The sequence below is a fragment of the Lepidothrix coronata genome, unplaced genomic scaffold (genome assembly GCF_001604755.1).
Source record: "Lepidothrix coronata isolate B3197 unplaced genomic scaffold, Lepidothrix_coronata-1.0 Scaffold279, whole genome shotgun sequence".
Taxonomy (NCBI): Eukaryota; Metazoa; Chordata; class Aves; order Passeriformes; family Pipridae; genus Lepidothrix; species Lepidothrix coronata.
In genome coordinates, this window is record NW_016690459.1 from 705,927 (window position 1) to 719,780 (window position 13,854).

General features: G+C 57.5%; 1 protein-coding gene across 2 annotated transcripts in view; it reads right to left on the reverse strand.

The window, feature by feature from the left end:
- The window catches only part of MACF1 (microtubule-actin crosslinking factor 1), a 115,577-nt gene that overhangs the window by 83,143 nt on the left and 18,580 nt on the right, over positions 1-13,854 (reverse strand). For both annotated transcript variants that reach the window (XM_017836529.1, XM_017836528.1), the window contains exons 3-12: positions 13,254-13,343; positions 10,556-10,633; positions 8,987-9,079; positions 2,758-2,924; positions 1,937-2,049; positions 1,737-1,843; positions 1,176-1,295; positions 975-1,070; positions 595-722; positions 410-503 (exon numbers count right to left, since the gene is read on the reverse strand). In XM_017836529.1, coding sequence (XP_017692018.1) covers positions 410-503; positions 595-722; positions 975-1,070; positions 1,176-1,295; positions 1,737-1,843; positions 1,937-2,049; positions 2,758-2,924; positions 8,987-9,079; positions 10,556-10,633; positions 13,254-13,343 — 1,086 coding nt within the window. The remainder of the gene's footprint in view (positions 1-409; positions 504-594; positions 723-974; positions 1,071-1,175; positions 1,296-1,736; positions 1,844-1,936; positions 2,050-2,757; positions 2,925-8,986; positions 9,080-10,555; positions 10,634-13,253; positions 13,344-13,854) is intronic.

Consider the following 13,854-nt stretch of genomic DNA (forward strand, 5'->3'; position numbering starts at 1 on the left):
CTTCAGAAACCTCCTCCCTACCCAGGGTCTGCCACCGAGTCCTTCCTGCCAGTCCTTTAGGCAAATAAAACACATTTTGGGGGTTTTAGGCCTCATTATACAACAAGCTTTCCCAGAAGTGCTATTCTCCTCCACACCAGCACCCCAGCAGTTCCATCCCTAGAAGGCAAGACCATTCCCTGGCCACCCTGCCCCCAAGATCCTCCACAACAACCACAGTTCACCAGGTATCCACCACCCCCACTTTAGCCCCTCTGGGATAGGCCCAAGGGCAGAAGAGAAAGGAACATTGTCTAGGGGAATCCATCACCCCAGACAGAAAGAGAGGGGAAGAGATGGGTACAAAAGAAGAGTAGGAAAACAAAGAAGTAAATAAAATTAGGAGGGGGAAATACCACCCCCCACTCACAGCCTGTAGTGTGTTCTTCGCCAGAGTGAGTTTTTCTTCACAGCTCAGAGCACCATTCTGGATTTTGTTAGCGATTTGTAGCAGCAATTCCAGCCTGGAATGACAGAGGGAGATGAGAGAGAGGCTTGGGGTGTCCCTCTGGCCAGGGGAGCAGGAGACATCCCTTCCACAGCCACAGCACCAACCTCTCCACTGCCGGCCGCAGCAGCTTCTCGCGCTCCAGCATCTCGATGATGAGCTTGCCCCACTCCTCCTCCACATCGTTGGGGTGGTAGCCCTGGGGCAACTTGATGCGTCCAAATTCAATCCATACCTGGGGAAAACATCAACAGATTGGCACTGCCCACCTCCTCCTTGAGCTGGTTAGGGATTTCAGCAAGGAAAGGGGCTTAAAAGGCACCAGCTCTGCCTCTGCTCCCACAGTTTGCTGCTTGCTACATCATTCACCCTGAGGGTTATTCCCACTTCTCCATTCCAAAACAAACCTGAACTGAGCACACTTCAGTCTTGCTAAAAGCACAACACTCCCACCTACAAGCCTCCAGGTAGCCATGATGATCCTTACCTCTAATAGTTTGTAGAGCTCCTCTATCCTTCCTTTTTCCTGCTCTTTTGCTGGGATTTCAGTTTCTTTGAAGTGTATGTACTGGTTATAAAGTGCCTGGGATGAGAAAGGCTCATCAGGAACCACCCTGGGGAACGCCACCACCCCTCCCTTGGCACTGAGCACACAGGACACTGAGGATGGACCTTGTCCAGGACCTACCTTTAGCTCTACAGGGTTCTGGGGGAAGGATTTGTCTGACATGAGTATCGTGTGCTGCTTGATCCATGAGATGAGGGACTCCACACGGGTCTGGTATTCCAGCCACCTCGAATCCACCTCCTGTGGGGTGAGAGTGTCTTTGCAGAGCACTGCTGGTGGGCAAGTCTCCATGGGGAAAAGGGAGAGCCCGGCAGAGCACAGAAGGAACTGAAGTGCCATGGTCAAGCTACTGGGTGGATCATCTGTGATGCCATCCCAGGTACAAGGAGGAGGAGGAGGAGGAGGAGGATCTTCCTTGCAAGTTGCTCACTGGAAGCCAGCTCAGCTTTCCCATGAGCCCAAAACCCATGGAAGAACCCGCAGAGCTTGGAGAACACCACAGCCCTACAGGCACACCAGCAGGTCACAGGGCACACACGCTAATGGGGAAGCTCCTTCCTCTCCCCAGGCCTCTTCCACCCATCAGCCATCTGCTACACAGGGAACCTTCAAACCTTTCCCACACCAACCAGCTGCCTCCCAGATTGCTTTCCCAGCCTCCCAAACCACAGCAACACTTACAATAGCGCTGATCCCTTCTCCTCCCTCAGGGACTTTGGGAAAGGCATCATAGATTGAAGACACATAAGTTATCACGGATTTCTCATCCGGAGAGGGGACATCCACATCTGACAAGAGGGAAGCAGAAAAGGCAGTGAGGAACAGGAGTGGGTGGAAAGGCCAGCATTTCCCTGCACCAGCCACATCCCCCAGGCTCCCACCTTCAGCGTCCAGCAGCCGGGTGACCCCCAGGCGCTCGGCGATCTCGAAGGCCTGCTCCAGGTTCTCCCGGTTGCTCTGGATCTGCACCCTCTCCATGTCCACCAGATCTGGCCTGCAAGACACGCACCAGAGTCACAACACTGGCAGACAGCACGAGGTGCTCAGGGCAGAGCATCCTGGATGGGCATCACTGCCGTGGGTGGCTCCGAGGGTTTGTCCCAGGCTGGTGGCTCTCTGAGGGGACCTGGGCTGCAGCACCTCCCCAGCTCATTCCCTTTGGGAAGGGGGAGGTTTAGGCTGTGAAGGAAAACCTCTTGGTCCCGTTGACTAAGCAGCCAGGGCAGAAACCAGCCCTGCTGGCCCCGTCTCTGACTCACTGCCCACGCTGAGCAAGGCAGAAGGTGTGAAGGGCTCTGCTGTCCCTCAAGGAAAGCTCTCAGGAAAGCTCTGAGATCCTTGGATAAAAACACGGATGAAAGTGCTGCTATTCATGGAAAACGAAAGGGCAGCACCAACATGTAACCACTGCAGCACTCAAGAGTTTAAAAGCTTTTCTTTTTTTGCCTCTCTCCCCAACCTCATCAAGACTTTTTTTTTTTCTTGCAAACTGATGTATTTGTTGCTCATTCCAAGCATCCACCCCCCAGCTACCTGGCAGAAGAGATAATTCCAGGTAAAATGACATTGCTCCCTGCAAGTCTCACCCACATCCTCAAGTTCTCCAGACCATCACTGACTGCTGTGGTGGGCAGGAACCCCCAGGAGATCCTCATCCCCTCTCCCACCCACGCAATGCTCCCCACTGCTCCTTCCTGCCTACCTGTATCTGTGGATGAGCGCGTTGAACATCTTCCCATCGCTCCAGCACGAGGAGAAGTTGGTGCACTTCACCCCAATATAACCTGCTGTCACCTTTTGTGTCCACAGAAGCAGCTTCTCCTTGGCTGACATATCCCCCAGCTCCCCGCTGATGTAGATGTCGGAGATCTGTAAGGAAGTGGCACAGCCGTGGGATGATGCAGGAGCAGGAAAGGCTCCACCAGGCACATCCAGTTTCTGTGAACTTGCCCCAGACCTAGCAGGTGCCAGGAAGGGCAGGAGTAAACTCCTGGTCACAGTGGGGTAGAAGGGTGGCAAATTTGGGAATGGACCACCAGACCTGCAGGAGGGTGCTGGGGGTGTGGCGTGGTTTGGGCAGGCTGGAGATCCAGGCAGGTGAGGGAAGCAAAGCCAGACATTTGCCAACCCCATTTCACAGCGGCACAAGGTGTTGCTTGGCTGTGCAGCCCAACCCAGTCAGGACAGGAGCTGCCACCACCAGACCCCAGCTTCCTACTACCACTGGAGCCACTCCTCTGCACCATCCCCATCCCCACCAGCCAGGGTTTGGGACACACCTCACTGGGAATGTAACGTTCTGGAGAAAGGAGGCCCCAGGCAGGTCCCTTCCTGTCCCAAACACACTGTGCCAACTGCAATGCTCTTGTACATCTGCTCCTCCTGCCCAGCACCCACCACAAGGAGCCCCAGCACCCTCGGACACCTGGGGCTCCCATGGTGAGCAGCAAGGGAGCACCCAAGGAGGGACCACCAACACTATCCCTTGCCAGGGCTGCAGGTGTGGCAAAGGATCCTCCACCTGGAGCTCCAGGGCACACCTGGATCATCCTGTTGTAAAAAATACCAACTTAAGAAGCACTCGGAGACCACGTCTCTCCCCGACCTCCAGCTATGGAGCAGGGCCACCAACTCCATCCCGGCGGGAAAGGGAGGGATGGGGAGAAGGCTGTCACATCCCCCCTCTGCCTTGCTGTGCCTGGAGAGGCAGGTGCCAGGGGGTGTTGGTGGCAGGGGTGCCATGACCCACTTCCCCAACAAAAGAGACCGACAGTCACGGACCCCTCAGACAGACGCACAGGACTGGCTGCGAATCCCAGACCGGCACGTGACACCACGCACGTGTCTCCACATGCCAGCATATTTCTGATTGGCACGGCTTCCTCCTCGCCCTCCCCCTCCTCCAGCTCCCCAATTAGTACAATTACCTCCCCTTAATTAAGGGGCAGACAAAGGGGAGGATGTGAGCTGCTCAGATTTTCCGGGGTGCCTGTGGAAAGGCAAAGGCAGGCTGGCTGCTCCCTGGATTCCTCCTCCCGGCACTGCAGGGAGAAGGTGTGCCAGGACCCGGCCCCACCCGCCACCCTGAAAACACCCAGTTGCTTGATTCCTCCTCAAAATACACCCAGTTGGGTGCTGGCATTGCACAGGTCCCAGCGGTCAGACATCCCTTTGCAGGCAGGAGACAGGGACCTGCAGGATTATCCGTCTCTCCATGCTGCCGGTGTAATTGGTATGCTGCAGCTCACCTCCCTCTCCCGAGCCTGATACGCTCATCACACATAAAACTGCTCTTTGTCAGCTGCTGCCACACCGCCGGCACTGCCTTTAACTCCTCCAGCCCCAGGGCTGGGTTTCCTTAGGGATGTCGGGAGCTGGCACCTGGCGGCAGAGCCAGGATGGTCAGGGCAATGAGCTGGGTGAGCAGCAGGATGCAGGATGGGACCCTTCACGTCTGCAGGGAGCAGGAAGAGACCCACAAACCTCCATCTGCTCAGCACCCCATTCTTAATTACCTGACAGCTCTTAATTAAGAGAATTGAACCCTTCTGTGAACCCACCCATGGGCTGTGCCCCACCCAGGCACTGCTGCCCATCGGGGAGCACCTCACAGCACCCAGCTCTGACAAATCCTTTATTTTTAACCACTGACACAGCACTGAGGTTCTCCAACCACTGGGCCTTTTCCCTGAGAGCATCTTTGCAGGAGACCCTCCTAGAGACGCGCCTACAGAGGTGCAGGATGCGGCACCAGCTCCACCCTCCTTTCTTCACATCTCTGTGACAGGACAAAGATTTAGGGAGGCACCAGCGAGAAAAGAGAGCGGAAACTCGCAGGACCTGGGGCCAAAGCCTTCCAACATCAGCCTCGTGCATCAAGCAACTGGTGGCAGGATGCTGAAGGCCAAATTGTGCCTGTGACACTGGTCCCAAGCCAGTAAAGGTATCAGGGACCACAGCCCCTCGAATCTTGTCCTGGGGTGTGCAAAGCTTGGACAAAACCCAAGGGCACCATCACCTGCCCTGGCACCCCCAAGGAGTGACCTCCAAATAGCAACAAGCTACAAAACACAGTATCATCCCCTCCTCTTCCTCTTGGAGACCCCTTGGAGTAGGCAGAGCCCCCATGTCTCCACATTCACCCACTGCCACCCACCTGGGAGCTGAGCACAGACAGCAGGAAGGGGACACCACAAACTCACACCTGACCCAGCAGCCCTGAGTGACCCAGCACGTGTGTCACTGGTGACAGCAATGGCACCGAGACCCTGTGTGACCACCAGCCGCACCCAGCAGCTCCTGTGACGGCCGCTCTCAGTCTGCCCGTGCCAGGAGCAGAAGACAGGACAGGGATACTTTCCCAGAGGAGATGCTGGAGGAGAAAAGGCTTCAGGAGCTTTCTGCACCACCGTCCTCCCGCCCGTGCTCAGCATGAGGTTGCCCCTTGCTGGGATGACCATCCCCGGGGGCCAACAGGATCTGGGGTCCACTGAACCAGGTCCCCCCGCCCCACTCCAAAAAGGGGGTGAGGACACACGCAGGCACTGACCATTGCTCCGGCTGTCCCCGAGCTCCCCCTCCAATCCCAGCCCTCCGCAGCGAGCCTGTGGCCACCATCAGAGGGTGACACCGTGGTCCCACCAGCTCCCGTGGCCTTGGCTGGCCGGTGTGCCGGGTCGCTGCCGTACCCCGAGGAGCTCCGGGCCGCGCTGAAGGAGGACGGGCTGCGGGAAGCTGGCAGTCCGTGCCCATCTCCCTCCCCGGACCGAGACGATGGCAACCCTGAGGTTCTCCCCACGCTGGGGTTTTCCAGCTGATCCACCATGGGGGACGGCGTAGACAGCTCCGAAACGGTGCCCGGCTCTGCTGCGGAGGAGCAGGTCCATGCGGCGCTGGAGCTGGGATCATCACTGCCTCCTTTCCCCCAGGCATCCAGGGCACTGCCAGCCCCTGGCTCCCGGCTTTTCGCTGGCTCCTCGCCGGACACGGCGCTGGCGGGGGACAGGAGCCCCTCGGCGTGGCCATCGGTCCCCCCGCGCAGGGGCAGCAGCACAGCCCGGCAGCTCCCGGTGCCGCTCCTCTGCAGCTCGACCAGCCGGCTCACCGCCTTCTCGCAGTCCTTCTCGGCCGGGTTCTCCAGCAGGCGGGCGATGACGGTGGTGCCTTCCTCCCGGGAAGCTCCCGCCACACCCGGCCGCTGCGGCTCCAGCACCAGGCGAGCTTTCTGCACCTCCCCCTGGAAGCGCTCCTTCACCTGCACGATGATCCCGGGCTGCAGCGCCGACGGGTCGGGGTCCCCGCCGCGGGGCTCCTCTCCTCCCCCCTGCCGGGGGGCTGCCTTCGACTTCGGCGCCTCCTCATCCTCAGCCACCTCCAGCGCCTGGGGCTCCTCCTGCGGGGCTGCCTCCGGCATCGCTCTCCTCTTCCCTCTCCGCCTCCGTTTGAAGCGGACCCTTTTTTTGGGAGACAGCGGTGCCTTTCCCACGGCTTTTTCCTTCTGCTCTTTAACGCAGCCCAGCGAATTCCCCATCTCCTCCTCCTCCTCCTCCCGCTCGGTGCCGGCAGTAACGCAGCTAAGCGAGTCGCCGGCTCCCGAATAAATCCCAAACCGGGCTTCATCGGATCAAGCGCCCGGCGTTCCACGGACTGCCCCTCGCCGCCTGTCCCTCCCGCCAGCCCTGCCGCCACCGCCGCCGCTCCAGACAGCCATCTTACAGCCTGGGCGCTGCAAGGAGACAAATTCAAAGCATCTCACTGCAGTTCAGAAATCACTTGACCTAAAAGCAGGGGGAGCGGGGATTGGCTGCGGCGTCCTTCTCTCCAAATATGAGGTAATTGGAGCACGGCCCTCGCCAACACAAACAGGGAGCAGGAATCAGGCAGCGGAGCGAGGAGGGGAGTGGGAGAGGGTGGGGAAAGGGGGGATAAAACACAAAACCCGAGGAAGGTTGGCAAAGGTAGGATAAAGGAAGGGGTGGGAGAGAAATGGGGAAAAAAAAAGAAAAGCAGGGAGGAGTCAGAGTGACTCTGCATGCTCGCCAACCGGCTCCGCAGGGGTGTTTCTCTCCAGTTCGGGAGGTTTGCTCCTTAATTCTTAATTCCAAGAGCCCCAGAAGACCAGCTCACGTGCCCACACTCCTACCAGGCTCGCCCAGTTTGGGGCACAGATGGGCAGCCCAAGGTGCCCTGGGGACACGGCATCGCTTCAGGGAGCTGCAGTTGGAGGGTCCCAACAGGAACAGCAGTGTGATGTTCCCAATCCCACTCCAGCACCAGTCCTGCCTCTCTCCTGCAGCTTCTGCCCCAAATGCTGCCCAAAAGGGCAGGGGTTTGAGGAGCATGGAGCATCCCAACTCTGCTCACCGGGTCAGAGCAGGGTAACCAAAGTGGGGCAGCATCCAAACTGGGGGTGTCACAAAAACCGGGGAACAGGAGGCATAAAGATGGGGGGACTGAGCTCAGCCCCAGCAAGCAGGGAAAAAACACTCAATGAGGAAACACTCAACGAGGAGCAACCCTGGAGATGACTAAGGGAAACCAGTGACCGCAAGAGCTCCCAGGGCACAGGGAAGCCCCCAGGGCATGGGGGGGCACCCCCCCTCATCTTCACCACTCCAGCTCCCTGCAGAGCTGGTGATGCCCAGGCTCTGCACCAGCACCACCCCACCACAAACCTCTCCCGGGTTCTCCCAGCCGCCTGCCCCCAGGCAGCAGCGCTGGGACACGGGAGATTAAGAGGCTCACAATGGAGCTACAACCCCAGAAAAAATCCCGTTAGCGCAGGCGGGGACAGGACGCGCAGGCTCGGCGGCACCGGCCCCACTCTCTGTGTCACCCACCCTGTGCCCCACGGCAGAGTGGCAACATCCCCTCCCAGACAGGCATGGAGGGCATGCAGGACCTCCTGATGTGCCCTCTGTGGTCTCCTGCAGCAGAGGATGCATCAGGGCAGGGTGACTGCAAGGACAGCAGGGACAAGATGCCACAACCAGGGCCCCACTGGAGATGACGGTGACTCATCAGCATCCAGAGCCTGCTCGACCCCGGCCGCTTCCCAGGGCCAAAGCTCGGGAAGAGCGCCTCGTCAGCAGCCTCACACCCAGCTTATCCCCCAAGCTCCTCCCAAAGGCCTCTTCCCGAGGCACTGCCCATCCTCCAAAAAAACATAATCTTCCTCTGAAGTGTCAAAGCCAGCACTAGTCCTGTCTGGAAGATGCCAGCAGGCAAACAGCAGGAAGCTGGGACACGGCAGTTCCCACGGGCTCAGGCCCACAGTGGAGATGACTCCACAGCTAATGCCACGCGGCCACGAGCTGCTGACAGCAGCACCACTCAGCAAGCCCCACATGCCAACACACTGGTGGCACTGGGGGCCACACATCATGCCCCTGAGGGCATCAAAGCTACAACCAGATAATTTGAGGCTATTAAAAACCCAAAACCCTCTTTTCCAAGAGCATCCCTAGCACACAATTGCTGGAGACGGTCCCGGGTCAGGGAGCTTCTCTCCTCTCTGCCCTGAACCACTGTCACACAGCTGACACATTCCATCCCAATGACAAGTCCTGTGGCTGCACCGACCACCCAAAGGGCCGGGAACGACTCAGGATAACAGCCCCGTGGCCCCTTCCGAATTTGCTCTTCTCCAGAGCCTCCAGCTGAGCAAACAGCTACTGCCAACAACCCCGGTGCCAACCGGGAGGCCACCGCACACAGCCCATCATTAATGCTTTCATTATGCAGACGATGAGCAGAGGGTGTTGCTGTTCTCCGACACGGTCTCCATGACACTGCAGTGTGTGTCGATCCTCCGGACCCATCCGCGCGCCGGCACCGCCACGGAACACGCAGGAACACGGATGTTGGCACCCCGGAGAGACAACCCCGCCGCCCGCCCCACAGCCTCCAGCAAGAAACTTCCACGGCCCTACCTGGAAGTGGAGGATGATCGTCCATATGAGCCCCAGGGTGAGCTTGGGGTTGCCGTCCGTGATGTCATCGTTGCGAATATTCACCAGTTTCACCTGAAGAAGACACGAGAGGGTCAGAGCTGCCCGTCAGCCCCACCCTGAGAGCAGGGGGACGTGTCCCCCACCGCGCTGTCCCACCCCGAGCACTCCTTGGGGAGTGGGCACACAACACCCCAGCGCTTCCCCAGGAGGCAGCAAGGCCACCTCATCTGCTGGCTTGGGAAGGATTTTTCCATGTTTCCAGCACTCTCCATCCAGAAGTGCTTTCCCAGCACTTAATGGCTTTACTTCAGCTCATGGAGCAGCGTCCCCGGAGCCCCGAGCACTGGTGCATAATTGAACAGCTCCAGCCCACAGAGCACGGGTAAAAGAAGATGACCAAGCTTTAACTCCATCCCAGGCTCACAACCAAGCTCTAATCAATCAGCCCTAATGAAGGCATTGCCCTCCCTCTTCTCCCTTGGGGGAGTCCCTGCTCCCCACCACTCAACGGGACCCACAATCAGTCTCTGGCAGGAGTGTCTGGGGTAAGACATCCCAGCAAGGCCACCAGGCCATCCATCACACTTCAAAAGAAAAAGCTGTTTCATCCAAGTGGAGAAACAAGTTCCCCAGAGCCCTTGGCAAAATGTCTCTATCAAGGAGCTGGGGAGGAGGAAGAGGCGGGGGGCTGGAAGCGGCTCACCCTCCCTGGAGTAGGGAATGTGCTCAAATTTATTCAGTGCCCTCAGGCCAGCAGCAAGCGAGAAAAGTCTCTGCTTCAGCATGAACTGGTACAATTTATCATCATCATCGCCTTGGCATATCTGGGAGCATCACGGTGGGGAGACCTGACCCAACAGGCAGAACAGGACACGCGGCCCCGGGGCTGCGGGGGTTTCACCTGCAGAGCCAACAAGTCTCGGGATGCAGCCCATTGCTCCAGGCAGGATCTGCCCAGGGGTGCGGAGCATGACTGGTCTCTGCCAGCTGCACAGGCACGGTGGGGCCAGCAGCTCCCAAAAGCCCAGGGGAGGGAGCCTGTCCTCCAAAAACTGAAGGATAATCAGTCCATGTTGACAGCCGGAGGGGTGATGCCACAGAGGCACCCGGCTGTGCCAGCATCGAGGCCAGGGCTGCGTGGGCTGGGCAGAACCAGCAGCCACACCCCCCCCCCAGAGCTGGTGGCAGGGCACGGATGTGCCACAGCTGCCCATCCCCACCACCAGGATCTGCTGAGGAGCCCCAGGTGAGGCTTTCAGGGCACAGACGTGACTGTTGGAGACATTTGCAAACCCCTTCCCAGAACTGGAGTTGGTCCCTCATTTTCACAGTAGTTTTTATGTGTATGGCTGGATTTCAGAGGGGGAATGGATTTCCCATTTTTCCCATGGGGAAAAGCCCCCAAAAGTCATCCTCAACCAGCACCATGGAGACGAGCACACCACAGCATGGGCTGATGCTGCTTCTCAACACCCTTCCCAAGCCCCAGCCAGGAGAAAGAACCACAAACCACCCAGCTCTGCTGGATGAGCCTCTGACAGCCCTTACCTGTCGCTGCTTCAGGAAATCCAGGGCAATCTGCACGTTCTGCAGACGGTGGAAGCGCATCCGCCCCTTCTCACGCGGCTGCAAGAGAGAGGCAGCAGCTTCAGGTCAGGCTCACAGGGTGGGCTGGGCTGGCAGCACCCCACATGCACAGTGGCCCCCCAGATCCCCTGAGAGCTGTCAGTGTGCTGGTGTGACCCCCTGTGCAGCCACACAACCTGCTCTATACCATTCTGGAGCAAATAAAGCCATGGCTGTGCACAATCCTGCTGGAAGGCGGCAAAAAGGCCCCAGAGGGAGACTGAAGTGGGAAAACCTGAGACCTAGACCTCTGCTGAGACCCTGAGGGTTGGTGTCCAGGCCTGGCAACAGGCAGGACTGGCTCAGCCTCCAAGATCTCAGGGCAGGATCTCACCCAGCCCATGGACAGCCAGACAAGTTGGGAAAAGGGTTCAGCAAAGAGATGGGCTCAAACAGCTACAGAGTCCGACTGATCCAGGTGGAAGCAGAGGGGAGGGCAGGGACAAGCTGTGGGTCCCCACTGATGGCAGAAGAACCCCAACCTCAGCATCAGCCCCTCCAGACCCAGCCTGGCTCTTCCTGCACATGGGCAGGGGCTGCTGCTTGAGATACCATCTCCAAATCCTTCAGGAAAGGGAAAATGAGACACCCTGGACTGTGCTTGTTGCTGCTGTAGGTCAGGGATTTCCAGAGGTACCCGTTGGCTGAGTTGTGGCCAGGGAAAAGGTATGGGGATGTTGGGTCTGCTTTGAAATCAGCAGGAGTGGGAGGATCAATGCCCAAATCCTGATCCCAGCCTCAATATGAGGATTCACCAGGATGTTCATAAAATCACAGAAAGTTTGGGTTGGAAAGGACCTTAAAGACCATCTAATTCCAACCCCTTGCCATGGGCAGGGACACCGTGTTCTGAACTGTTAGGACACCCCAAGTCCTCTGAATCACCTTCCTTCCTCAACCTGAAGGGAAGACCTGTCCCTGCAAGGAGAGGAGCTGTCCCTGCAAGGAGAGGAGCTGTCCCTGCAAGGGGAACATCTCCAGGCCTGCAGAGAACCATCAGGAAGGTGCTACAGCCCAAGCTCCTCCTGCTGAGGTGACACTGCACAAGGGCATCATCACCCAGAGCACAGGGGCTGGAAAACACATCTTCTCTTATACCTGACCAAGTTTTGGGGTCTGTCCCCTCCAGGCTGACCCTTGCCTGGGACTAGGCTGTGCTCGCTCCCACCTCCACTCACATGCACGGTCGTGCCCCGTATCCCAGGAAGTGCCTGTGCCCGGAGCCTGTCCATGCAGTGCCAGGTGAGCAGCCGTGTGGGACCCATCCCTGTCCCCTCCCACCCCGTGGAGGGACACATGCTGTCACACCGGGTGGGTGAGTGCCCTGGCTGCAGGCGGACGCTGCGGTGCACGCACAGATAATCCAGCTCACGGGAACGCAGCCCCGGAATGAGGGAGCATCTCCACTCTCACAGCTTCCCCTCCACACACCCTCGCTCAGGGCAACCACCCCAAGTGGGTTTTATCCAAAACCACGGCTAAAACCGGGGAGAGGGGAAGGCTGGGCTGCACTGGACTATCTGACGGCACTCCAGCGTCTGCCAGGCATAGGCTGCATCCAGGACAGGCTCAACCTACTTCTTCATCATCATCATCTTCCTCCTCACGCTCCTCGCTGCTTGCACGGCACCAGGCCGGTGCTCTCACCAGGCGAAGGCTCCGCTCAGCTGGCGGCTCTACGGGCTAACGAGGACGGGAGGGACGGCGACGGGAGGGTGACACAACAGGGGAGACAGAATGGAAACCAAAATGCAACACCCGGGTGCGAGGAGAAATAAAAGAGCAAGGGACGAAGGCGGCTGGGTCTCTGGCACGCTCCGAGCCCCAGCACAGGAATTTCCTCCTGATTTTGGAAGCTGGGAGCCGTGTGGATCATGAGTAGCGTGATCCAATTTTTCAGCCCCCACAAAAACCGATTTGGCGTCTCTGGAGGGTAACGGAGGGAGGTAGCAGATCTTTGCCCAGATCCTATTTTGGGGGAAAACTAAAATAATTCCTGCTGTGCTACCCTGTTACAGCAATCGGGATTCTTCCTGGAGCTGAGGGAATGTGTCAGTCTGAGAAGGAGGAGGAGGAGGAAGAAGGAGGAGGGGGGATTCCACGAGAAGAGGTTTGCACCACTGACTGCTACAAACCCAGCTCGTGCAGGAGCTGAGCACGGGGCAGGAGTGTCAAATCTGAGTTAAACTGATGGGCACGCTGCCACAGAAGCAGTTTTTAGTCAGATCCGCTATTATCCATGATTTTAAATTTGGAGCCAAGACTGGAAGATGCAGGTGTGTAAGACTTAGCAAAAAGAGGGCTTTACCCAGGGCACCATAATCAGATGCTTTGGTAGTATCCAAGAGAGACCAGCCTGGGGGACAGGGCTTTGAGTGAAAAATAATAATAATAATAATAATAATAATAATAATAATAATAATAATAATAATAATAATAATAATAATAATAATAATAATAATAATAATAATAATAGAAACAATGACAAGACATTTGAAAACAAAACTGCGGCGTAGGAAATGACAGCTGATGGCTGGGAGTGGAGGGGAGCAGGGGGAGGACAGAGGGGGCTCGGGGTGGGGGGTGGTTCCAGCATCCCTGTCCATCCCTGGAGACTTACCAGCTTCACTCCCGACAGCACTTCCAGGAGGGAGATGAGGTTGTGGCCATCTCGTAAATCCTCGTAGAGGTCGTTGATGTGCTTGCGCACCTGGGGAGGGGAAAAGCCATCAGGCCACTTCAAACTGTTACTCCAGAATCATGGCCAAGGAGAGCAGCCTCCCCCTTCCCAAACGACCTGGCAGAAGCTGCTGCCAATTTTACACGCACAAAATCTGACTGTTAAACCATCTGTACTCCAGGTAATCCCATAACACTGCACACAGACCCCTGCGGGAAGGGTAGCTCCTCCTGAGGCGGTGGTTTAACTTCTCACATTCCTCACAGCATCTCCCAAAACACAGCACCCAGATTCCACCTGGCAGCAGAGGAGGTTTCCATGGGCAGCACAGCAAGCTGACCCCATCCAGCCTCTGTTCCTGCTCTTCCCCAGACACCAAGGTTTCACTCTCCTGGGAGTCCCCAGATGTTTTCCCAGAGAAGCCTCAGGATTTTTCTGTTTTTTCCATCCTTTGTAAGATTTAGAAAGCAGCCAAAAGCTTGGCACAGAGTTTTGCAAAGCTGGCAGGAAAACACAGCTGGGACACCTTGTACCCAAGCCA